The following is a 24,550-nucleotide window of genomic DNA, read 5'->3' as shown; positions in this document are numbered from 1 at the left end:
TGTCAAGTGGGTAGGCGAATGGTGAGTTGGACGATTGTAAGGCTCAAGGCTTAATTACCAATTGGAGTCTACTTGTCTAGCTTAATTTAGACACGGCTCTGTAGTGCTAAAGCGAACTGTCTATCTAAGCGTCTAGTTACTTGTAGAACATGCGTAGCCAATTTCTCAAATCATGCTTCTCGATGCTTATTTTGCCCACGGAGTTTGTGTATGAACGACCTTTAGTTGTCGTCTACAAAGTATCCACACACGTCATGGAGCGATATCCACCTCAGCTTCATATAGTTGAAGATCATCAATCAGAGAGTGTATCGCAATGGATGGTTTAATCTTGTGTAGTCAGTGATCAGATTAACGAGGCGTGCATTCCTGATGGAAGTGTTTATTAGTTTCAGCACGAGCCAGACCCTCATGACCACAATGTGATGCCTACCAAAACAAATCCATAATTGGATGGGTGCAGCATGTCATAAAAACGTTCTTAGTGCTGATTACAGATATCAGCGACCTATGGCACCCTGCATCTCCTGAATAACCATGTTGAAGACGTGATGATTCTTCGTACTTGGTGTGGTGCGATCAATTACTTGGCGTTGTGATCAAGACGAGTAAAGGAATATCGGTCAGGTCGCGGCATGACCAAATAGGCTGCTATCATGCTGCAGACCTTCAAGTGACTGCTTGCTGCCTAGCCCGATATCAATATTCTTGGCTGAAGCTGACAGGCTTAACCAATCTCGGCTGTGCTCGAATTCCCTCTGTGGCGTAGCAATCTCGGGTCCTAGGCAGCACCCATCAGGTTTTGCGACGCACAACGCACAATTGCACGTTGTACATGGCGACTCACCAGTCACGCCGCAACTTCCCAGCTTACTTACTTACTGTCTATAAGACGCCATATTGACGTACTGTTGAACTTGCTGATTTTCGGCCAACAGCAGGCGCCTCTGTTCCGCCGCATCACCAGGAACCTCCTTCCAAACGAGGCCCCCACCCGGGTCTCTGCCTGTCTGTTGGTGGCCCCCATCTCTTGCTCACACAACTGCCTGGAGACCGCGGCGGTCCTAAGGATCCTGTCGCAGTAAAATAAAGCTTCCCTTTCCACTTCATCGACAAGACAGGGGACCCCTCGTCAAGTCATGTCTTGCAACAGCTGCTACGGCTGCGCAGACCCTCGTTTGCCACGTTCACCTCCCGTCAGGCTCAACCACGACGCGAACATGTCCTCATCAGGCGCGACGATCCAAAATGGCCGTATCGTGCGCCACCAACGCAGAAGATTCTTCAGCTTCGAGCTGTACCGCGTCTCGCGGATGATCCAGCACCCTACGCAGATGACGTTTCGGGAGCTGTGCGTCGTCGTGTTGGGCCTCTACGCTCTCTATAGCCTCTACTTTACCGGCAGCCAGATCCTGGACCTCATGGCCGGGCAGCAAGCACAGGACGTGTGCTATCGGATGAGCTTTGCCGGGTGTGGCTGGCTGTTGCTCTGGAAGGTACTATACCTGCTCGGGGACTGGCTGGGTCTGGTCGTCCCTTGGGGTCTTATATGTGTGGTGGTGATCTTCTTCGGTGAGCAGATTTTGCAACGGAAGGGGTAGAATGAGCGCAAACTGTGTTTGAGCACAGGTGTTTAGTTAAGTTGGAAAGATGCTTAGTGGAATGGGCTTGAGGCTTGGGTATAGTCCCGGGGAAGGGGGGGGGGGGGAGACAGGCATCTCGGACATCCCTATGGATGAACATTCAAGCATGGTTATGATCGCATACTTTTGCCAAGCAGAGGAAATCGATAGTGAAATACTTCAGTGCATCAATGCATGTGTTGTCTGGTGTGTCCAAGAGTATGCTATAGTACAGTCACATAATTGAAGGCCTTGTGGGTAACGGATAATCATTTTAACCTCATGTCGTTATCAGCATATCGAAAAATATAACGTCATGTCGCATTTGGCGTCATCATCAGGCCATGGAATGTGCAGCCCTGTCATTCTCTCGAACTCTTCGCTAATGCAAGGGTTTAGACTGATCTCAATGTTGTATGACTTATTTGGCAGTGCAAACTCAAATTCAAACTTAAATAGAAAAGATGAAGAAATAGGAGGGTGAAAAACTGCCAGGAAGAGGGAGCATCAATGCCGATCTTGTTTTGTTGGACGCGATCCTTCTTACTCCTGACAAGCACGACATCGGCCGGTCAAGATTCCCGAGGACGATGGAGGGGTACCCAGCCGCCCTGATCAACGAGGTCAATATACTGCTTGGTGGAGATACCAAGGAAATAAAATTCTGAGGGCAGAACCCTTGGCAAGGATAATGGTCAGCCGAGGGAGAAGGACGGAAATACCGTCCTGTGCAAGAGCGTGAAACGACTTTAGGTAGCATGGAAGGGAAACCGATATATGGTGTCTCCTCCGGATGAGAAACGCGTTATGAATCCGTATGTTGTTATTCTCGGCAGGAAAACAGGGGGGATACTCCGGGAAATGGTGCCACATCAAGTTCCCTCGGCTTTGACTTTTTCCTTCACGTCGGCCGATACGATTGAATGGAAGTTGACTCATGAAACCCTGAATGAGAGTCGGCCCGGTTTCCCCGGTTGGTTTTAATTATTTCTTCGAGGTTCTGCCCCGATGTCTCAAGCTTGAAGTGAATGCGCCGGTCCAAGTTCAAAAAGGGGCTCGGCACCAGCGCCTGGAGGCGACCGAAACAGATCGGAGTCCGTTGGCAAGCAAGGCGGATGCAGACGAAGAGCCGGCCGAGGATATTCGTAGCAGACAAGCGGTTACGTGCGTACAATGGGACACGGCCCATCTGGAGACCCCAGCTTCACAACATCCAATTGGAAGAACGAATTCCCTGGAGATAAAGAACAACTTTGTTTCCGAGGGAGGGAAGCCTGGTGCAGTTCGGATAAGCGCCTGGTCGCATCAGGCCCCCCCCTCAACATGTTGGTGGACCACTGCATAAGACGGCCCGTTCATCGTTCCCTCGGCTGCCACAAGGTTTGTGTTGCCCCTTGTCGTTCGGCGCTCATGTGAGCAAGCATTACTGCAGGATTCCCCAAGCAAACACCCTCTTCTGAACGGCCATGAAGATCGCTCCCCACCGCGGACCAGGGGCCTACATGCCGGGAGTACGACGTGGTATGGATGTGAAATTGCAACGGTCTGGCTTTGGCTACGGATGGGTGAAGTTACTGCTTATGGCTAGAAGCAGACATGGGTGAGTGAAAGGAGTTGGTAGGAATTCATGCCTGGTACGGGTACGGGTGAGGCTCAGAAGAGAGCCGATCCACTCAAATGTCAAGATGTCTACAAGGTTTCATGGTATCAAAAATGCTGAACACAGCCACGTGTTGGGCACAAATCAGGGCTAGTCTTCGTCCTCCTTGCATGACGTTTTTTTGCCCTGTGCATAGCAAGTATCGAATGATTTCTGTGTCGGGACTTCAGAAAAGACCGCGGCCGCAGAAGTTGCCGAGGAGAAAAGAGAAGGAAGGGAAACCAAGAAAAACAGGACAAATATCATCCAAAAGAATCCGAAATATCAAAACAAATGTCATCAACATCCGAATCCAAAATGGAATCCAGAAGTCGGGATCATGCGTCTTCGGATGCTACGTCTTTGCCCGTACCACAAGCCCACCCTTTACCTTTCATCTTGCCTGAACCCTTGGGCTCGCTTCCACCTCCAGCCCCACGACCATCAATACCTTCGATTCGAGACGAGGTGGCGCGTGTTGTGCTTCCAGCGCCGGAACCCGATCCATGGATGAGAGGAAGATTGCGGCATGCCCAAAAGGCACAACGAGAAGTAATTACACGGCAGCATCTCTCGTCGTTGTCACCTACGACCGAGTTGATGCGACGGCAGAGTCTCGGAGTTCCGGGCACTCGCTTGTTGCCACCTCCGCATTCCACAAGCAGGATCTTACGATCAAACAGTTCTCCCGAGTTCCAACAAGTTGCAAGCAGCCCGAGCAGCAGTAGCAGCAGCAGCAGCAGCAGCAGCAGCGTTTCACTGAGCATACCGCCTAGCATTGGATACTACACAACTTTCCAGGATGATCCGACGCTCAGAATGTATACATCGGAGCCTGTCCGGTACATATGTGAACAGTGCTCACAGAGTTTCAAAAACAATGGGGCTTTGAAGAAGCACAAGAGCACGCATTTGGAGAGAAACTATCGGTGCTCTTGTGGCCTAGCATACACGACTTGGTCCGTCCTGCGAGTGAGTTCAAGGCCAAACGTCCCGTCATAATGACGCGTCCACGCCAGGTTGGGATGCTGAGTAATTCTTTATAGAAACACCAAACCTTGAAAGGATGCGATTTAATGGCTCCTGAATGGATGCATAGCCGGTCAGCCACCCCGGAGAGAACGGAAATGCTCGATTTCAATCAGTTTCGACCACCACCGCCATATGCATGACTCCATTTGCCCCATGGAAGGGATGATTGTTAGCTTGAGCAATTATCCCATCTCGCAGCTCGTATCATCAACTTAAACTGGGTTTTCTCACGGCCTTCAGAACGGCAAACCTTGGACTTTCGACTGCTTGGAATTTCAGGTGCGCAAATGCGGGAGCCTGGATGCGAGAATCGAAGGGGAATGCAATTCTTGAACAGACCTTGAGGACAAAGAAAACCAATTGTACATTAACAACCAAATAGCTCAATAATGTAATTTGCAGCTCGCTCGTTGTTAGACCGGGCGAGCTTGTTTTAATGTTGAAACCTCTTCACCATCACCCAAGTTTTCTGGCTGGTCATCAGCCATGCCCCTTTCATCTCGCTGTCCTCTGAATTCTCGCTATTCTTGCGACCGTGCTGGTTTTCACTGCCCGACCGCCATGAAGTCGAGTCGCCACGGGCATCGACCAAGCGTCGGCTCGTGCCATGGGACACGTTACCCGTAAGATTGCTCAATATAGAGTGCAGATATGTGACCAGCCTCGATCCTGCGATATGCGTGCGCGCGAAAGCGGCAAATCCTGGTGCTGACGAAACGATGATGGCCACGTTTTGTTCAACTTGTCTGTCGAATTACAAGGCGCGTTAGTATCTGTGATGGCCTCACCGAGCAATTCAAGCTCACGATTGAGGTGACACTCACACACAGAGCATGGTAACACCTATGTACCACGTTTCGTCGCTGGCAATGATTATTTTTATCCTGTAGACCAGGGACACCACGCCTGCTACGACACCGCTATTATGTCATATGTTTAGCAGGTCATATGCTCGCGAGGGCGGTTCGGGGGAGATCTTACAAGAGAGCCGTAAAGAAAACAAGCATGACTTGAATCCGGCGCCCTGAAGACATATGCAGCCGTGAGATCACCGGCAACGGCAAAATGAAGATGTACATGTCCAGCAGTACTCCCAAGGCGGCTATGGCCACGGTACACTCTGTTGTCGCATGGGGCCCGGAAAAGGATGTCTGCTTCTGCACCACATCGTCCCACGTTTGCCCGTTCCTGGGCACCATATAATAGGAGGAGGTGACTAGCAGCGTGGCGTACAAGATAAAATTCAGGGTAAGGCCGATTTGGATCGCCACGCGCATGGCTTTGGAGATTTGGAAGAGCTCGTAGAACAACAGCAGGGTCGCGGCCTTTGCTAGACAGAGCCCAATGGTAGATAAAACTCCGAGCACAAATACTAACTGATTTTAATTGTCAGTGAACCTGTCATTCTGAGCCAAGCTTGAGCACTATGTGTCTTCTGAAAATAGCAAGACAATTGCATTTCCGTACCTGCATGTAAGAACCTGTGAGCCAGCAGACTGGCAGATCCCAAATATGACGGTAGTATCCATGCTCAAGCGCTGCAGGGTTCGTCAGTCAGCCATTGGAGCCACTGGCGTAGTAGACCTGAACAGGGAATCAAGAACCTCGGGCTCTCACATAGCATGAGTGGTACGAGCTCCAAGATGGCGGCAAAAAGTGCCAGAGCAGTGAGTGCTGTGCGTTGAGTTGTCAGTTATCCACCCACCACTTCTATCGTGAATAATTGTGTGTCCAGAATGACGAACCATCACTCCATGTCAATCTCTTTATGTTCGCCCATAATCTCACAATAACAAAGATGCAAGCCCACACAATGGTTATCGTGGCAATGGAGATGACGAGTGGCGCCAATGTTGGCGGGTCTTTGAAGTTGCTCGTCTGTCCAGCAGGAGGAGCTCCACTGGGCACTGTGCAGAGGTCCACCCTGGGAAACACCAAGTGCGAGCTCATCATGAACGAAAAGACAAGGAGATGGTGAGAGCAGGCAACCGACTGCGAATGACGTTTTGCGAAGCGAGCAGAACTGGAAGAAGTATCGCGAACAGAGCACAGGATCGTCTGAGCACTGGACTGGAAGATATGTAATCAATAGGATCATGCTAATAGGCACACCTGATGATCTGGACCCCACTCATTAACGACCGACAAATCCTCTGCGCAAGATGATCTCTTGGTTTTGGTCGAGCTAAAGCCTCTAGAGTGCCGTGTTTGGGGGCGAGGCGCACTGATGCGGCCTTGGGGGCGAGAATGGGCATCCGGGGCTTGAGAAGACCTGAGTGGCACAGTTGCAAGACACCGATGGTTCGGTACAAAATCCTTGTTTTGCTTGCAATTCAGGCAGGAGGAGCATGCGTGCTCCCGTGTTTCCTGCACCTTGTCTGAGACTAATGCGAAGCAAGACTGGAAAGAAGTATGCAAGGACTAGAAGGATGACCATTCGCAGTGCCGGCCGGAAATATATGATCTACACAGAGGACACCGTAATTAGGCGGAGAATAGAGGCCTGTACCAGATGAATGTTAAGATAGTCTTCAAGGTAGGACCTCGAATTTGATCTTGACCGCCTGCCTGCATGTGTATATGTTGGCCTCAGAATTGAAGGCTGTCTTTCGGTACATATGTGTAGAGGCTGTTATAACGACCTTATAGAGGCGCACAGCAAGCATCAAGCGACATAGTTTTGCCAAGGGATGGATGGTCACAGGTCAATTAGGGCTAGGCAAGATCATCAAGCACAGTTTCTTCTTGCAGTAATTCTTTTTTTGGTATCTTCCTGTCGCTACTTGCCAATCTTCAGCAGTAGAATTCCATTCCGTGGGTGCTTCATTCACTGCCTCATACATTGTCCTGCCATCTTTCCCCCTCGACGGCCCCAGACATAAATCTTGATATTTTTGCCAACGCTTACTCGGCATCCAGGGGGCATATTGGGGGCTTGTTGTTCACCTGAATTCCACCACGCTTCTTCTCATCACTGTCATGGAACGGCAGCGCCCAACCACCCTCAGACTCGGGAGTAGCCAGCCACAAGCGCAGAAGATGGCGACGAGGCTCTGGTGGCGGGAAGTCTGTTTCTCACACACACACACACACACATCTCATGTCAGCTATACCCACTCTTCTTGAAAACAAAACTCAAGGTAAAAAGAGAAAATAGACACCACATACCCTTGTAAGCAGTCCTAGCATGCAGGACATGCGCATCGCTCAGGAACTGGATATCGCCGACCTCCAGGACCATATGCAGCGCCAGCCTCTGGCACGTCTCCTCAAGCACGGTCAGGGCATGGACCTGCTCGGCGCTCAGGGGCGGGATGACGCCCTTGTCGCTGAAGCGGGTGAGCGACTTGACAAAGTACGGGTCCCACTTGCAGTACACACGGCCCTTGCCACGGGGCTCGAGGAAGAAGACGCTGGTGCGGATCCACTCCTCCTCGCCCTCGCTGACCTCGCCCTTGCGGTCAAAGTACCAGACGGGCTTGGTCAGCAGCTCCGCGACCTCGGGGGCCTCGCGGCGCAGCGTGTTCCAGACGTGGTGCACGCTCACAATGTCGCTCTCGCCGCCCTCCTGCGCGCGGTGGCAGCACAGCAGGCCCACGATGTCGCCCGGGTCGGCGTGGAAGAACTGCCGCGCCGTCGTGCGGTAGATGCGCACCCGGTCGATCTGCTTGGGGTCGTCGCCGACGTCCTTGACGTGGCCCAGCACGTGGCCGCGGCCGTTCTGGCTGATGAAGTAGCCCAGGTAGGTGCCCAGCCCCATGTAGGCGACCGCGTTCTTGTGCGGACCCCACTGCTGCGCCGGGAAGCGCTTGAAGAGGATGAAGCCCTTGCCGTTGAGGAGGTCTTCGCGGAGGGTCTGCAGCACCTTGCCAAGCTTGGGCAGGGGGAAGTTGTCCTACCAAAGGGCGGGGGGGAGACTTGTCAGTTCTGACAAAACAAGGAGAAGAAGGTTACATCAGGTAGTAGTAAGTACCTTGGAGATACCCGTCAGAGGCGTGCCGGACTCAATGAAGCGGTCTGCGGTGTCACTGAGCTCCTGAACCTCTTCGTCCGTAAAAGGGTGCACCCATTTCTCTGGGTTGTTCTCGTAATCTTCCTTGACCCACACAGTCGGACCTGAGATGTGCTCTGGGAACTCAGAGAACGGCTTCAGGTCATCATAGACAGGAGGGTGCTGGCCCGAGGTCCGGATACCATCTGGGAAGATGTCCTTGGGCGCATTGTGGTTCTTGGTTCGCAGCGAGGCAGGGCTGTTTGCCTCGTCGATCAGGGCTCCTGGTGCCATGGTACTGTATTCTTTGTTCTGTCTCTCTTGAGTTGTGTGTAGAGATCGATGATGATGTTATGGCCTAGAGTGATACCGATGATCAGTCTGTTGGCTGTCGTCGATTGATGTCTAGATTATCCCTCCTCTACGCTTCAGGAAAGAGAAGAAAAGAGAAAGGCAAAGGGCGATCACGGAGTTCTTATATATCTATTGCCTCAACACCATTTTCTCACCAGTATGCGGGGCCCCCCCCCGTTTCTTTTTCTTCTTCTTCCTGCCAGGGGTCAAAAAGTTATGGGACCCGAGCACGCCTCAGAAGGTCATGACGTGACTTTGCCATGCTTCGTACCATGCTGCCGGATACCACCGTGCAGTTTGGGCGTTGTCTAGGCCAAAAAACCTATACGGCAGTGCTTGGAGAATAGTCGTGTGTGAATTGACGAGATCCGATCTGCCGATGGCGTGCTTGTTCCCGCATGGCCGTTTCTCGGCGTGAGCTTTCAACTTGTCCTCGTCTTGTCTAATCTACTAAGAGGACTTAGTTATCAGCTTCCTGTCCAGCATATTAGTTTCGCTCTAGAGGCTTGACTCTAGGCTATCGGGGTTCAGTTCTGCGACGTCAAATCCACATGCGATTGCGTGTTTTCAGTTCTCCGTTTCCTGATGACGAGGTGATCCCCGTCGTGTCCTGTCACATCTGTATTGTTCAAATTTCTGGCAGACACATCGCGCAGACAAACCATGTGAATGATTTGCATAATCAGATTCTGATATTGTCCTGAATTGGCCATGTATCCGACAACCGGACGCATTGTTTTTCTTGCCTCTTTGTATGTAGCACGCAAAGGTGCTTCTTCCCCAGACCTCCTCAATCCGGTTCATGGCGTAACCTATGCAAGCCGTTATACAACAACAATGGGTCCGTTGCGGCCCCACTTGAACTGCTCCAAGACTGCTGCTTCCAACTAGTGATCGTGGACAGAAACTGTGGACCATTGAAATCATTCGTCACTATGTCAAACTCCGATTTTCCAACCCATACGAATACAGTCGTAGTTACAACCCGCATTGGGCGGCTTGCTGGCAAATAGCAGGTCAAGCCCAGCAAAAAAAAACACACCATCCGACACCGATATAGATGCAAATATAGCCTCCTTTTTGTCTCTTTCTCGAGGGTCCCACATCCATGGGAAAAGATGTCCGTGATTGAATACCTGGTGTTGAGTCCCCCGCCCCCCCCCCCCCCCAATCCCCTCTTTTCTAGCAGCATCATCCTTCCCTCCAAAGATGTTGTTACATTGTCATCCTCTCGGGGGACAACTTCCTTGGCGACAGTGAAGGGTAAGCTCTGCGGCGGTCTTGATCCTATCGCCATACTACGCTCGATCGCTTCCCAGGTGCAGGCATCCCGCCGGCGGCGGCGCCTCCGATGGTGATTCTTCTAGCCTTCACATCGATGCCGCTTCGGGACGGCGTTGCCTTGTCTGCGAGTGTCCTCGGGCTGACCATACCGTCGAGCTTCATGCTTCCACCCATGTTCATGCGCCTGGCCTGGCCAGCGGTGAAGGCGCGAGCTCCTCCCGGAGGAGAACACGACATAGGGGGGTTTTTGTGTCGTCCAGCTGCCTGCTCGGTAGACCCACTTCGTCGTCGCTGTCGGGAGATTCCGTTGGTGGACGAGGCAAGTGGACCGGAGTACGAGGAGGAGACCCGGTGGAGGGAACGGCGGCGATCGATGCCACCCGTGGTGCCGACACTAGAGATACGCTTCGCGTTGGAGCTCGCCGTGCTCCCCATGCTGGATAGACGGTCTCTTCTCTTGGCGAGGTGAAGAGCGGTTCGGAGCTTTGTCGCGTCAATCGTCGCGGTCGGTTCGGAGTCACTATTCGAAGCGGAAGGCGAGAGGGAGGCGTTGGCGTTCGCTGCGGGAGGAGGGCTGTTTTCATCCAACGGAGTGAGTCTAGGTGGCTTCGGACTTGACCGCAAGGATCCAGAGGATGGCGGAGAGAGGTTGTTACCCGTTCTGTCCACATCAAGGGATCGCAGTGGAGAAGAACCCCTGCCGTCCTTGCCTGCTGCTGCTGCCGCCGCCGCTGCTGTTCCGATATTCAACCGCATCGATGGAGGCCCTGCGAGTGGTGACGAACCCCCCTGCGGTGATCGCGACTTGGACAGGAATCCGGCCTGAAATCTGCTGGGCTTCGATGTCGGGATGCTAGAGGTCTCCGGTAGTACGAGTGAGGGGCTTGCGTCTGAGGCCGCATCGTCATTGTTAGGGAGGTACGAAGGAACCGTCGGTCGAGGGAGGATGGATGTATCTGGCGATGCAGCAGCAGCAGCAGCAGTACCAGCACCAGCATGTTGAGGGCTAGGGCTAGGATCAAACTTCTTTGGTGTCTTGTCATAGTCCGCGAGGGTTCCGTCCTCCGTCTCATCGTCCCGCCAGCGGACAATCCGTTTCGGGGTCAACCTCTTCTTGGCGGGACTGAACGAGACGCTCTTCCTAGTGTTGACGACCCTTCTGCGTCGGGGAGATTTGAGGGGAGATGGAGCATGTTCACGGGTGGGCGTGGGCGGCGCAGCCACGAAAGACGGCGCTGGGATCGCCTTGACGTGGATGCTGGAGCCTTTCTTTCTCTTGGGCGTCCCCCGCTTGGAGGGCGGAAACATCTCAGCTGGCATCATGGAGCCGTCCGGCTTGATGACATGAGATGCTGCCGAGTAGCCCGTCTCAAGCAGGCGCTTGATAATATCCTTTGCCTGTGCGACCGCGTCCTCCTCGTCGAGGGCCATCAGATCAGCCATGGAAGAGATCATCTGGAACTGGGCGCTCAGGAGAGCCTGGATGATAGCCGCGTCCGCTCCTTTCTCCTGTTCGAGGATCTGCTGGTTTGCTTCACGCGTGAACTGCGCCTTCAGGGCGTCTGCCTCACGGCTGAGCGAGGCAGCCTCGCCACAATCTGCGATACCATCCCCAGATGGGAGCTGTAGGATGCTATGTTGCAGGGCTGAGTCAAGCGCCCGCTCCCAGTTGGAACGTCCCAGCTTCTGGTGGATGTGATGCCGGCTGGATTCGAGCTCCACCAGGATGCCTTGTGCTGTTTTGCGCATGGCTGCCAGGTTTGGTGGCATCTTTTCGTCCTCCCGCGCGTCACAGACAGTGTCGAAGGCGGCGATCCATGCAGACAGCATGCCGATCCTCCGCTCAAAAAGCTTCAGCTTCTTCATGGTGTTGATCTTGTCCTGCCTATCAGCCGATGCGTTATCGTAGGCCGCCCGAATGCGCTGGATTCCCTCCCGAGAAGCCTGCTGCCTCTTCTCGATGTTCTTCTTGAACTTGGCGAAAAAGATGCCCTCGGCCTCCTTCTGCTGGGCCTTGAGCTGGTTGATGAGCGCCATCTGCTCATCAATCTTGACCAGAAAGTCCTTGACGTGGCGGTTAACATTAAACACGTTCCGGGTCACCTTGGTCTGGATGTTCTTGGCGCGGTTCGCATATCGCAGGGTGTTTTGTGTCTCGTCAAAGTGCTCGCTCGACGGGCTGACACAGACGATCATGACGGTCCTGCAGTTCCCACCCAGGGAGAACTTGAGCAGTCTAGTGAGCTTGCTGTTTCGGTATGGCACGTGGTTCTTCCGGCGTGCATCACACAGGGCGTTGATACAACTGCCGAGGGCGAGCAGGGACTTGTTGATGTTTGCGCCCTCGAGCAGCCTCTCGCCCCGGTTCAAGGTCGCACTGGCGCGCTCGCTACCGGCAAGATCGATGATGCTGAGGGTTGCCATCGTGTGTGGCTCGTTGACTGCGGCGTTGCGGTCCTTCTGTGCCACGTTGATCTGGAGCACGGCATGTGACCTCGATGATGTCGCGTTGGCTGCAGTTGGAGAGACTGTTCGGTAGGCGTTGCCCTGGACGATCATGTCCATGACTTCTTGGACGTCCTTGGGATGATGGCTAGTTAGGCCGGCCACCGTCACAGCCTGGTTGGAGTCCTCACGGAGCATCAGGCCCTGTTTGCTGCCGCCTGGCACCAGCAGATCTCGGATAGTCTCGTTGTAGATCTCGAGGTATGACAAGGTCACCTCGGTCTGCTTCTCCTCGTTCCGATCGGCAATCTTCTCGAACAGTTCTTGCATGGTGAGAAATATGATGCCGGGCTGTTGAGAGGTACCAGTAATCGTGTGCGTCTTGCCGCATCCCGTGGCACCGTAGGCGAAGACCGTGGCATTGTACCCGTCCAGTACGCTATCCAGTAGGGTCTTTGTGGTGGCTTCGTATACTTCGGTCTGGTTTGCGTTCTCGTCAAAGATGCGATCGAATGCAAAGACCTGATCCTTGACCTTCTTCCCAACGACGGGCACGACAGATCTGGAGAACTTCTGGACGGGGTTGTCTTCGGGAGGATCGAATACTCTGCAATGAGTGTGTTCTCGTTAGACAACTGGGGGTGAAGGGTTGCGTAGGGTGGTCCCGTGTCGGGCACAATACTCACAAGCAACGATCATCCACCACTTTGATGATATTTCGGATACCACGCTGGTTTAATTTCGGTGTCGGGGCGGCTGCCAAAGAGCCATCGCCCAGGAACAATGTGCCATCTTCGTTCTTGACCCTGCCATGGGCGTCAGTGTTTATGTTTGTAGTTCCGCGCCAGAGCGACGTGGACGTAGTCGAAGGGGCGAGGCTGATGCATACAGTTGTGCAGCTTCTCTGATAGTGAAAGGACGGACTCGAACTGTAGAATGTCAGCATGGGCATGATCTCCTCAGGGAGGGCAGATACAAATGTTGCTTCTCTCAAATCAAGACGGCGGTAGAAGGACAAGACGAACCTGCGACAGTAATGGAAGAGGCATTGGGGTCGAATCCAGCCATCTCGACTTTCGACTGGGGGCGGTTCAATGTCTCATGGGTTGACAGCTGGAATGGAATGTGGTCTGTCCTCTCTGGTCCAGCCTCGGGAGTCGACTCTTGAGGTTGAAGAACGGAGACGAGATGAGCTAGGGACAGCAAGAGTCGTGGAGGAGTCGAATCGAACCCGTAGAGGGGGGGTGGAGTACTGGATGAACAAAGAGATGTTTCTGGTACATGGACAAGTGAGGGTGAAAGAAGGGGAGGAAAATGGAAAAGAGACCGATGAGGCACGGAGTTGGAATGCTCAACCGATGTTGACCGCTCGAGAGAGAGAGAGTGTGTGAAGGTCAGGAAGGAGCGAGCTCCCGGAGTAGGAAATACGTGACGTCGGGTCCGGTTGAGACGCAGAGGCGCGTTGGCAAGGACTTCCAACGTAGTCAGTGCTTTCTCTGCGCTGGAGCGTTGAGCTTTTGCATGAAGACGACGGGGGTCTATTTCTCTTTGCCATCTCCCATTCTCCGATGCTTGCCCAGTCTGTGGATCAATATTTTGAAAGTGGGCCTCGGTTACCCCAGGCAACGCTGGCAGGCTGCCGTAGTGGCAGGCTAGCTGCGCAGGGCGCCCAAGCGCTGCAGGGGGCCTGGGGTTCTGTGCAGCTTGGCTGGTCCACCCATGCCTTGCCGCCCCAGACGATAAACTCCACGCTACAGGGCCTGAACACGGCCTGAACACGGACCCCCTGAGTCCCCTGTAGTGAATGCACTAGCATTTCTTAACCTATTTCAAATGAGACTATGTTAGAGTGAAGTCAGGGGTCGTCTTGGGGGATGCTGCTGCTATAGCCTTACCATGTAAGTATACAACCCTAGGTACCATACACTGTAGTATTCACAACGCATCGACGGGGACACCGACCCTATCTTCTTCACCTACCCGCAGTTATCGCCATGCGAGCAGCATGCCACCACGTGTGCTTCGAAGGGTCCCTCTCCTTCATTCACAACTGACAAGAAGCTCATTGGTAGGACAACACGTCTCTTCTTTGCTCTGGTCCCACGTGTTTTCGTCCTCTCACCGCCCCAGCAACAGCAGCAGCAACACCTACGAAAAAGACAAGGCAAGATGAGTGATGTGACATGGACCAAGAAACTGAATCGAGACTGCAATCCAGCTACATCTATCTGTACTACCGTTTGATCTACAAGACGCTCGTCCCGTTATATTCCCCTAGCTGATCCTTGCCCACCAGGAAGCTCTGTGGTGGGCCAAGGTAGCTCGGCCTCACACCGCCCAGATCCACGATGATCTTTTGCACGATGACACTGGGCATCAGCGCCCAGATCCTCAGTGTGTAGGCGCCCTCCTGTGGGACGTCGAAGCTCGTCGTCGTGAGGTTCGTCGTCTTGCCCCAGACGCCGTCTGCTACGGCATATCCCCAGCCAGCAGGCATGTTGGTGCCGATGCTAGGCCCAACAGGCGACACCACCGTGACGTTGTTGGGCGTGTCGCCTGCGGGGAACAGCGCGATGGCGTATTGAAGCGGGTTGCCGTCGCCCAGGTAGTTCTGGCTCGGGCTGATCCAGACTGTCACGTTGGCCTGGGATGTGTTGGTGAAGAGGTACAGCTGGTATTCAAGAGCAGGCGCCTGGTCGGTGGTCAATTTCTCCGTGTCCTGCGGGATCAGGCCGACTGCATCGCCCGTTCGGGAGAGGCCCTTGAAGGTCTGGTATGTCACATTGCCGGCGGAGGAGCCGTTGATCACTGTTGCGCCTGATGAAGCACCTGGCACGATGGCTTGGTAGCTGGGTGCGTCGATGGCGACGTGCTTGTCAGACTCGACGAAGCCTGCGATGAAGCTCGGCGCCGGGACGTGGTTGGACACGGGCACCTGGACCAGCGGAAGCGAGTAGGCATACTTGTCCAGACCTCGGCAGCTGTTGGTCACGTTGATATTGACTGTCGTTGTGCTAGGTGCGGCAGGGGCGTTGGCCCAATCGACGCTGATGTACACGCGCGTATCACCGCTGCCATCAGGACTTACGCTGCCAGTAGTCTGCGACAGACTGACATAGTTGGCCAGAGGCGTTGCGGTCCATGTGCAGTTCTTGGTGCCACGCGAGAAGACCTCGAAGTAGCGCGTGCTCGGGCCATAGGGTTCCATCACCGGCACCGTGAGGTTGTTGTCACTGTTGGTGTGCCACTGGTCATCACCTTGGACCGTGGCGTTTTGTCCTTCGACACCGATCCCGACGTGACCAGCGAGGGAGACGCGCTGAGACTGGACATAAGTCATGGAGGGGAGGGTGTTCCGCATGGGCTGCTGCCAGTAGCCGTCGTAGCCAACGTGCGTCTCTGTTGTGAAGTCAGTCACTCAGTCAGGTATCTTCCCCTTGTCCGTGGTAGTTGGGCAGTCAGCAGTACTTACGGTCCAGTATATGCTCCCACTTCCCGTCCAGCATCATATCCCAATAGCCTGTCAGGTTGGCGTCCGCGCCAGACAGCGCAATGACATTCATCATGACAGTGTTGGCCGCGTTTCTCTTCTGGCCGGCATACAGCATGTTCTTCTCGGCTCCGATATAGATCTGGTTCACAATGCTGCCGGCCTGGATCGGGTGCAATACCATCTGGAAAAAGGCAGGCTGCTCGCTCGCGTCTAGGCTGTCGTAGATGGTCTGCGCACGAGACTCCAGATCGGCCCACTGTGCCATCACCCTGTCGCCCTCGTCGTAGTTGAGGACGGAATATGTCTCGGGCTCGATGAGCTCGAACTTCCGGCGGTTGGCCATCATCCCGTACTGGAGCATGATGCTCGAGACGTCAGAGGCCGTCTCGGAGCCGAATTCACGCGCCGCCCATGCCGTGGCCCAGTCTTGGGTGCTGTAGACATCCCACAGGTCGGCGTCATAGGCCATGTCCATGAAGTGGTTGATGGGGACCTCGAGAGGCTTTAGGTCGCCCACGTTGACGATCCAGATGCGATCTGCACCGCGGGCATAGGCCATATGCATCTGTTATACGTTAAGTCTCTTCTCCCTTGCAAGAAAAGAAAGAGGAAAAACCCTTGGAGGGGAGGAGGAGTACTAACCTGCTCAGCAGTCTTGGTCAACTGCACCGTGTTGATCCACTTGTAATCCCTGGGGTCACCCACGTAGTCGAAGTGGTAATACACGCCTGCACCACCCGCTCTGCTCGTCTCGTTGCTAAGTGGGAACCTCCTCACGTTGCCCCAGTTGTCGTCGGCCCACAGCAGTGTAATATCCTCGGGCACCTGCAGTCCCTCGAAGAAGTAATTCTGCACCTCCTTGTACAGACACCACATCTGTGGCACCGTCGAGATGTTGACCCCGTCCAGCCCCTGGCTGATGATGGTCTGCTGGTTCTGAACCAGCGTCTCCAGCATGCCGACAATGGCAGCCGACCCGAGCCCTTCGATGGCCGTATCTCCTGTGCCTCTCATGCCCATGGTCCACAGCGAATTTCGCGCATACGGCTTTGCCCTCTGCACGCCGTACCGAAAGTACTCGTCGATGGTCGCATTGTTCAGGTTATACGCCCAGGGCCCCGGGTAGAAATTTCCAAACTCGTTCTGCGCACGCATCAGCGGTTCCGTGTGCGAGCTGCCCAACACCACCTCGTACGCGTCCGCCAGCGGCTGGTTCTCGGCAAAGTCGACCTCGAACATGGACGCCCACACCGCTGGCCAGAGGTAGTTGGCGCGCAGCCGCAGGATGAGCTCCAGCACGTGCGCGTACATGCCCGGGCCGTACCCAGCGGCGCCGTTGAAGGCGTCGGCAAAGTTGGTTGCCACCCAGTTCGTCAGCCCCGGCTGCTCGTCGTTGAGGAAGAGGCCGCGATACTTGACCGAGGGCGGACCCTGCACCTTGGATGTCCCGGCGGGCACGTAGATGGTCGAGCGCTGTCGGGGCGGGGAGTCGGCCCAGAAGTACCATGGGGACACGCCTATCTGCTCTGAGACGTCGTAGAGGCCGTAGATGGTGCCGCGCGGGTCGGAGCCGGCGATGACGAGAGCCTGAGATACGCCAGGGGCCGGGTTGGCTACGAGCTGGGAGAGGAAGGATTCCCATCTCCCTGTGATATTAGATACGTCGAGAGCGCCTGAGGTGATGAGGCTGTCGATGAGAGTGTTGTTGCCGATGGTGCCTGCTATGATCACCACTGACGAGGGCGAGGCTGCTGAATAGGCTGGGCCAGTGAAATTCTCTGGTGCGGTGGTGGAATACTGAACGCTTCTAGTTAGCCAGGAGTGAAGGGTTTTACTTGTTTGAGGGCTAGAGACTCCTCTCATACAAATGTATTATTCCTGTTGTTCACAGGGTTGAAACTGTACACCGCCGCCGAGACACTGCTTGTGCTGCTATTGCTAAATCCAGAAGGAGAGTCAACATAGGTAGCGTTGGAGCTGCTCAGCCTCGAGTCCGTGCTAAGGGTATAATTCGTTCCGGTCACTCTGCCGAAATCGACGGCCAAATCACCGGCTGCTCTGATGACACCCCAGTAGTCATTCTCCGAGACAATGATCTGGCCTCTCGAGAGGGACCCTCCTGCTATCTGGAAGTCGCCAGCAGAGCCATTGAAGGCTACCACAGGCTTCTGACCCAGGGCAGCCACGAGGCCCGTAGCAGTCGAGAGCAAGAGAGCTAAGGCGGGCCTCATCGTTCTTGGAGGGTGCCTGCTTGGTGGTGGTGGGATATAAATACCAAGTGTTTGGCCACACGCAGCCCAGGAGCATGGAAAGACCTCATGACTTTGCAAGTCATGATGAGAGGAGAGGCGACTGTATTATATTATATATATATCTACACACATATACATGTATAACATACATACATGTGCCAGACCCTCGGCCTCGCTTCCCCAGGATCCGCTAGCCAATAGCTCCACGACGAGATCATGAGCGTAGGGAAATGATTGTCATCGTAGCATGTACACCATGTTACCTACCACATGCCCTTGCGGGTCATTTCATAGTGTTGGGTAGTACCAAGCCGCTGGATAAACTCAATTTCAGAGTTGTTCCCTGGCCCCATATGCATTACCCCCCTCCCTAGGGCGGTGACCGCACCCAGGGCTAACCGGGCTTTCGGGTAAAGAGAAGAACATGCCAAGGCGAGGTCAAGGGTGAGGAAAAGACTTTGGGGGGTTTGACAAGACACTGGACCCGAGGGGTAGAAAAGATCCGCTGGGGGTACTTAGATCGACCTTGTCGTAACCAGCATCCGTTGTCAAGAGAATCATCGCCAGTGCAAGCTTTTAAGTTCAGGCGAGAGGTGGTGGATGAGAAAAGGATTGTGGGGAGGCGCCGGGGGAATTTGCAGCGAGGGAAAGCAATTGCAGTCGGTTGTTTGTATTTAGCCGCCAATGCGCAAGTGTGCTTGGGATTCTTGCCCTTTTCCCGTTTCTCCGCAATGGATGTACAAGTAATTATGTAGGCCTGAATCAATTTCCGGGTTCATCTTGCATAGGGCTGAGAGGGAATCAACGTTACGCTCCAACCTGACCGGATATTTGTGATGTGCTGGTCACAAAAGACATCACTGGCATTATTACTTGCAACACGTATTGATTTACATGAGGAACATGGAAATTGTATGATCTTGAATGGTCCTAGATGAATATTCTATTGACACAAATATAGACAACAGAAGAGCATCCTTAGACCATATTGAAATGGTCCTTAGTGGTCAAGACTGAGATTTTCCATTTCAAATAGTATTTCTCATGGCGAAGTAACTTTCAGACACACCTAGCTTACTTACTCTTTCACACAGCCATTTGAGTATGAACAGTCGCAATATGGCCTTCTTCAGTCCTGCCTGAGAAGTACCACGTCGACCTCATCGCCTCCGACTTTTACCACCAAGGAAATTGCATCTCCTGTCTCTACCGGCTTGACCTCCACAAGCTCGCCAGACTCATACACCCCATAAAGACCAGATGATAGGTTTTGTACGTGAAGGGCAACTCTGTGAAAGTAGTAAAGTCAGTGTCTCACTCCAAGCACGTGACTGCATCAAGGAGGGTAGGACTCTGGAAATAGTGTGCTTACTCTGTTTTCGTACCATCCCAAGTCCTCATCGTGACCGCCAGGGCCCCGACCTCCTCATCCCACCTGCCTCGGAGAAAGTCCACCCCAGCAGAGAGGTCGACGCCTTCAACAACAGGATAGTGCGCGTGGTGGCCGTCTTTAGCCCAGGGCTCCTCCCACATCTTCTTCTGCCCGTCCCTCACGTTCAGACGGCCGTAGGCAATGGCTGCGTTCCCAGTGTACGGATCCACGCCGACCCAGTTGCCGTCTTCGTCCTGGACGGCGCCGTCCTTGCGCGGGTAAAATAGCCCTCCGTTCTCCCAGGAAGGATTCATATATGTGTCTGCATGTTTCAGCAGCCCTGCCACGATGTCGGTTTCGTTGGAAGATGACGGAAAAGGAGCCAGCTCTGAAACCCACTGCATCGTGAAGCCAAAGTCTGTCGCTTCCGCGAGAATGCCCATGGGCGTCTGGATCTTGTGCTCGGACGGGCCTTTCTGGGTCTTGCCAGATGCTTCTGCGAGGGTTTGTGGCGTGTTGGTCAGACCAGCTGAGGCCTCTGCTTCCTCTCCACCGTCCTTTGGGGTATGATGAGCCCGAATCTCCTTCGCCACCGAGCTGTTATTCAGGCCAACTCTCCCGTCAGGATGCCTTGTCAGGTACCCTCTGACCAGTCTCGGGAAGACCTCGTGCACGAAGTCCGAGTTCCAAGAGTTCATAAACGCACAGGCCCAAGCGTTCGTAGAGACCCCCCACACGTTGGGCACAACCGCATCCTGCCGCACCCGCCAGAAGCAGACAAGATCATCACCGCCCACCGGGCCAGGGCGCGTGAAGCCGCCGTTCTTGTCCCGCCACGCCGCCTTGTACTTGTCCAGCACGCCGCGCACGACGTCCGTCCCGTCCCGCACGTCGTTGTAGCGCATGGCGATGAGGGGGAACTGGTTGCAGATGATGAAGACGACGTTGGGCTCGCAGCACACGCCCATCCAGCCGCTGCGCTCCATCTCGTCCAGGATGGCCCTCTGCAGCGAGCTGCGGTGGTACGGGAACGTCTCGCTGCCCAGGCCCCAGAGCATGGGGTTCCAGTCGAACGTGAGCGCGCCGGCGGCCTCGTACTTGTCCGAGTCGAACAGCATCGCGTGCAGGCTGACCATGAGGAGCAGGTGGCCCGAGTACATGATGTTCTCTCTGCACACGGGGTCCGGCCACGGCCTGCGCAGCTCTGTGAGGTCGGGGTCCATGAGCTTGCCCGACTGGGACGTCAGGTACCAGTACCCCCACACGTCTCGCCTCAACATCTTGTGGATGAGCTGCTCAAACAGCGTGCGAAAGATGGAGCGCAGGGCTGGGAGGCGGTGGTAGTGGGCGACGCCTGCTGCGTAGGCCATGGTTGCGAGCTGGTACCGGTAGGCCTGGAAGTTCTCCTGGCCGGGGTCCAAGGAGCCCATGTGGCGCCATTCTCCGTCCAGTTGGTTTGCGAGGTTGTGGAAATGCCGGATGTGGCCAGCCTGGGCGTGATCGAGCTTGGGGAAGCGCTGAAGGATGTTGGATGGGAGGCTGGGTGGGAGGGAGTGAGTTGCTCTCAGTGAGAGTGAATTGTCTCCGCCAGTCGCGGTTGCGGCCGTTGTCTGCGTCGTCATGCTGGTTCTTATCGTCATATTGTGTGGAGTGTGCTTTGAGATTCTTCTTCATAAATAAATGGCTGCAATTGCTGTATTATGCGCACGAGAGCTGCAAACCTCTTATACGAATCAGGCAAGTTACACAGGACTGTCGTGATGCCGCTGTAAACATTGCCAGCCAGCTGATAAGCTCGGTGTTTTTCGGAAACAATTCGTCCGCTCATATGGCGTGTTTTATGCCTGGATCTTTCTGCTAAAAAGTACGATTGTATTCTTGTCTGGGCTAATAGTCGAATTTCAACAGGGGCGCCAAAATCCTCTGGCGGATTTAAGGAGCCAGGGCCTACCATGAATCCGCCGATTTCCAAAAAGACCGAGTTGTCCAACTTCAACGAGACAAGGCGTTTTGCTGAGACTACAGTGGTAGCTTCGTGTGAAATGCATCTCCGCGGCTTGGGCTCGTTGTTCTATCCGCCTCTCTTTTTCCTCTCTTGTTTTCTCTCCTTCCTTCCCGCCCACCCGCCTCGCACCCTCTCATTTGTGTTTAATTGCGGATCTGAAAAGACCGACATCTGAGGCATGCTTCCGTACTTCCGAACTTCCCCTCACATATGCGTCGAAAAGATATGAGAAGCGAGATGTTCAGCATGAAAAAGTTTGCTCGTAGCTGCAATGAGCGAAAGTTTCAGATAGAATTCCGCTAGAAGCTCTGCTTCATCCAACAGCTGGTACACAGGTCTGCCTAGCTGATTCGTCGAGTCCCGTGCGCCCGCCTCAGAGGATGGACAACCTGGAAAGCCGTCACGGCTTTTGAAGGAGCATCCTCTTCAGACTGCCTGCCTCTGGGGCTTTGCCAGTAGGGATCTGCACCATCTTGCTCTACCTTTGTGGCAGTTCTGCCTCTCTCCCTCTGCCTTCTTTGCCTCCCAGCAGAGGACCTGCTGCGCGTTATGCCTCCAAGGACTGCCACTGGTACCTGGGCATCATGGCCATCTTCTCTTCAGGACTGAAATCCGTATCGGCATATATCATGCGACCCTTCTCCTTCTTCGACTTCTTCTCGGCGCCCTCTGCAGGAGGAGCAGCAGCAGCACCGTCCGTAGGTGTCTTGGCGGGCTTGATGCCGGCCTCCGCCATACGGATGAGCTTGTCGATATCGTCTCCCTGGCGTACTCCACCAGCCACGAGCTCGTCCACCGTTGATGCGCCTCCGCCAGCCGGGTAGCCTGCGGGTGGGGCTTGGCCGGGATAGTAATTTGCTGGATAGCCAGGTCGCTGGGGCAGGTTTGGCGCGGTCGGGAGAGAGGGAGGTCGTGCGGGAAGGTTGGACGGAGCGTATTGGTTGTAGCCGGCTGGAGGGGGAGCGCCATTCGCTGGGTAGTTCGGGTAGCCTGGTTGGCCATATGCCGAAGGTGGATTGAAGGGAGAGTTCTTGGGGTATGTAAGCACGATACCCGAGAGAGGGAACAAAATTATAGAGGTTGTGTTTGGACTTACGAATGTACCTGGGCTGCCAGTCTGGCCGGGGCTTTGTGCATTGCCCGGCACGGGACCTGGAGCGGCGCTGGCACCGGTCGCTTTGACAGCGGCTTTCCTCGCCCTGAATTCGGCAAACCTCTTCTTCAAATCCTCGGGTGCCTCGATCTTGATCTTTTTCGAGGGTCGGCCTTCACCAGGTGGCGGGTTTCCAGTAGCCTCGAATCGCTCTCTCTGGGCATCAAAGTAGTTTTTCACGATGCGCTCCTCGTGTTGCTTCCTGACTTCTTCAGGCAAGCCCTCCATTCCAAAGATCTCCACATCCAGCGCTTGTCGGTTAGGCAGGGCATTTTCGACGTGGGACAGCGATTCCTTATGGACCTGGTTCATGTGCACGGAGAGACCTGTGGGCGATACCGTCAGCCAACGCTGATCGTCAGGTAGTGTGTATGCTTGGGCCGTAGAGAGAATACGAGTGACTTGCCTCCAGCGGTATTCAGTCTTCGGCCACATCGGTCGCACTTGAAATGCTTGGCCTTCTGATGGGAGATGAGAAGCTTGAGATCTTCGAAATCACGTTCGCCTGCAGGAACCAATGGTCAGCCAGAGCTAGATGCGCTGCTGCTGCGCGCGAACGGGCAGCCCAGCCAGGGAGTGGGAGCTCACAGTAGTAGCACCACGGTCGCTGGAGAAGCTCCTCGACGTTGGGATGACCGCGCTTCTTCTTGCCCATCTTGTCAATGATGTGAAATGGTAAATAGACGGCCTGGGCGTGTTGCGCGTGGCGATGAGAGCTGGAAATCGTTGTCGGTGGTGCTTGAGCTGGTGGCTAGCTCGATGTCGAAAAGCCAAAGTCAAAGCAGAGTCTCTAGCAGGGCCTCAAGCCTGGCCCCCAACCTTGCCGTAGGCGATACAAACGCGATAGATTCACGCTAACCTGGATTTGGACTGTAGTAGCAACAAGCCATCCCAGCAGGGCGGCAGGGGGTCCTGCCCTAGCAGTACAGTGACGACGGCCTTTACAGATCCCAGCACAGTGCTGAGGTCGGTGAGGTCATCTTCCTATTTCCTCGTATTGATACTCAAGTCTCTTTTCCCACCTCAACTTTTGGTTCATTCTATGCCCTAAACTCTGTTTCTGGGGGTGATGCAAGATAAACTCAGCCGAGTTCCGGAGCCAACACCTTCCCGCGATTTCTTCTTCATCTCGTGTTTGACTACCCTGTCTCAAAAGAGGGTCCATCACTTGCTGGCTCTTGAAGGCACGGCGTCCTTCTTGTTCTTCGGAGACCATCATTCTTCTTGACGTACATCCTGTGATATCTCAGGCGTATTGTGCTTCTGCTTGTCTCATAAAGCATACGCACGGTCAATCTGGGTTACCAGCTCATCAGAAAGACAGACTCGAAGACGTACCTCTCTCTCTCTCTCTCTTTGAGAACTTGAGGTTTTGGGCGGTGGAACGAGCGTGCCGTTCAACTGTTTCTCATGATCTCGTTCTCGCTCCAGTGGATTGCACATGAGCAAACTTTCTCTCTGCCTACCTGGATCTAATTACTTATCCAGGGCTGCATCTACGTACATGTAGATAGTCCAGTCAAGCCTCGTCTCATCTTCTCACTTGAGGTTGGCATCGTGAGCTTGTCTTTCTACACCCACTCGACTCTTTGATGGTCTTCTTGGAAGCAGCCTACCCATGACAAAGATAGTCTACTGCATCACTCTCACCTTGTTTCTCCTTGGACATACCCTTGATGTATCAATTCCCAGTCAGTCTATTATTCACCCCACTATTTGTCTATTTGGACGCGTCGACGCGCATCAGGAACCTGAAGCTGCAGCCACTCCGCCATCTATCTCTATTGAACCTGACCTCTCAATATCCTCTTTCCACATGTGTGGATGCCCCCAAAAGTTCTCTTCCCAGTGTCAGAACTAGGCAGAACTATCACACCAGAATTTATCTGGTCATATGGCCAATGCTCA

The 24,550-nt window shown here is 54.2% G+C and overlaps 7 protein-coding genes across 7 annotated transcripts; 1 reads left to right on the top strand and 6 right to left on the bottom strand.

The window, feature by feature from the left end:
- Positions 1-1,220: 1,220 nt before the first annotated feature.
- M406DRAFT_330653 (uncharacterized protein) lies at positions 1,221-1,601 on the top strand (the record flags this gene model as incomplete). The annotated part of the gene is made up of 2 exons (XM_040920548.1): positions 1,221-1,351; positions 1,388-1,601. 2 exons carry the CDS (start codon positions 1,221-1,223, stop codon positions 1,599-1,601), a joined length of 345 nt encoding a protein of 114 aa, XP_040775269.1.
- A 3,125-nt stretch (positions 1,602-4,726) lies between these two features.
- M406DRAFT_42629 (uncharacterized protein) lies at positions 4,727-6,246 on the bottom strand (the record flags this gene model as incomplete). Its single annotated transcript, XM_040924199.1, has 5 exons — positions 4,727-5,039; positions 5,118-5,213; positions 5,275-5,650; positions 5,671-5,789; positions 6,035-6,246. 5 exons carry the CDS (start codon positions 6,244-6,246, stop codon positions 4,727-4,729), a joined length of 1,116 nt encoding a protein of 371 aa, XP_040775268.1.
- Positions 6,247-7,197: 951 nt separating this feature from the next.
- On the bottom strand, positions 7,198-8,578 carry M406DRAFT_71143 (uncharacterized protein; the record flags this gene model as incomplete). Its single annotated transcript, XM_040925397.1, has 3 exons — positions 7,198-7,346; positions 7,462-8,188; positions 8,267-8,578. The coding sequence occupies 3 exons, from the start codon at positions 8,576-8,578 to the stop codon at positions 7,198-7,200; spliced, it is 1,188 nt and encodes a 395-aa protein (XP_040775267.1).
- Positions 8,579-9,925: 1,347 nt separating this feature from the next.
- M406DRAFT_339938 (kinesin-domain-containing protein) lies at positions 9,926-13,416 on the bottom strand (the record flags this gene model as incomplete). The annotated part of the gene is made up of 5 exons (XM_040921506.1): positions 9,926-10,632; positions 10,708-12,974; positions 13,054-13,173; positions 13,292-13,296; positions 13,393-13,416. The coding sequence occupies 5 exons, from the start codon at positions 13,414-13,416 to the stop codon at positions 9,926-9,928; spliced, it is 3,123 nt and encodes a 1,040-aa protein (XP_040775266.1).
- A 1,196-nt stretch (positions 13,417-14,612) lies between these two features.
- Positions 14,613-18,091, bottom strand: M406DRAFT_339937 (uncharacterized protein; the record flags this gene model as incomplete). The annotated part of the gene is made up of 5 exons (XM_040921505.1): positions 14,613-15,766; positions 15,840-16,425; positions 16,503-17,657; positions 17,726-17,783; positions 17,847-18,091. 5 exons carry the CDS (start codon positions 18,089-18,091, stop codon positions 14,613-14,615), a joined length of 3,198 nt encoding a protein of 1,065 aa, XP_040775265.1.
- Positions 18,092-19,241: 1,150 nt separating this feature from the next.
- Positions 19,242-21,260, bottom strand: M406DRAFT_339936 (uncharacterized protein; the record flags this gene model as incomplete). The annotated part of the gene is made up of 3 exons (XM_040921504.1): positions 19,242-19,401; positions 19,485-21,023; positions 21,238-21,260. 3 exons carry the CDS (start codon positions 21,258-21,260, stop codon positions 19,242-19,244), a joined length of 1,722 nt encoding a protein of 573 aa, XP_040775264.1.
- A 487-nt stretch (positions 21,261-21,747) lies between these two features.
- On the bottom strand, positions 21,748-23,062 carry M406DRAFT_356511 (uncharacterized protein). Its single transcript, XM_040923460.1, has 3 exons — positions 23,049-23,062; positions 22,586-22,968; positions 21,748-22,519 (listed from the first exon to the last, which is right to left on the bottom strand). Exons 2-3 carry the CDS (start codon positions 22,952-22,954, stop codon positions 22,037-22,039), a joined length of 852 nt encoding a protein of 283 aa, XP_040775263.1. The 5' UTR covers positions 22,955-22,968; positions 23,049-23,062; the 3' UTR covers positions 21,748-22,036.
- Between the last annotated feature and the right edge of the window lie 1,488 nt (positions 23,063-24,550).

The sequence above is a fragment of the Cryphonectria parasitica genome (genome assembly GCF_011745365.1).
Source record: "Cryphonectria parasitica EP155 unplaced genomic scaffold M406scaffold_5, whole genome shotgun sequence".
Lineage (NCBI taxonomy): Eukaryota > Fungi > Ascomycota > Sordariomycetes > Diaporthales > Cryphonectriaceae > Cryphonectria > Cryphonectria parasitica.
Note: the sequence above shows the minus strand (reverse complement) of the source record. Positions and strands in the feature narration are given on the sequence as shown.

Coding starts and splice junctions, on each gene's coding strand:
- M406DRAFT_356511 (XM_040923460.1), bottom strand. CDS start 22,954: ATGAACCAGGTCCATAAGGAATCGCTGTCCCACGTCGAAAATGCCCTG. Junction 22,520..22,585: donor CTGGCAGCCCAGGTACATTC/GTAAGTCCAAAC, acceptor ACATACCCCAAG/AACTCTCCCTTCAATCCACC.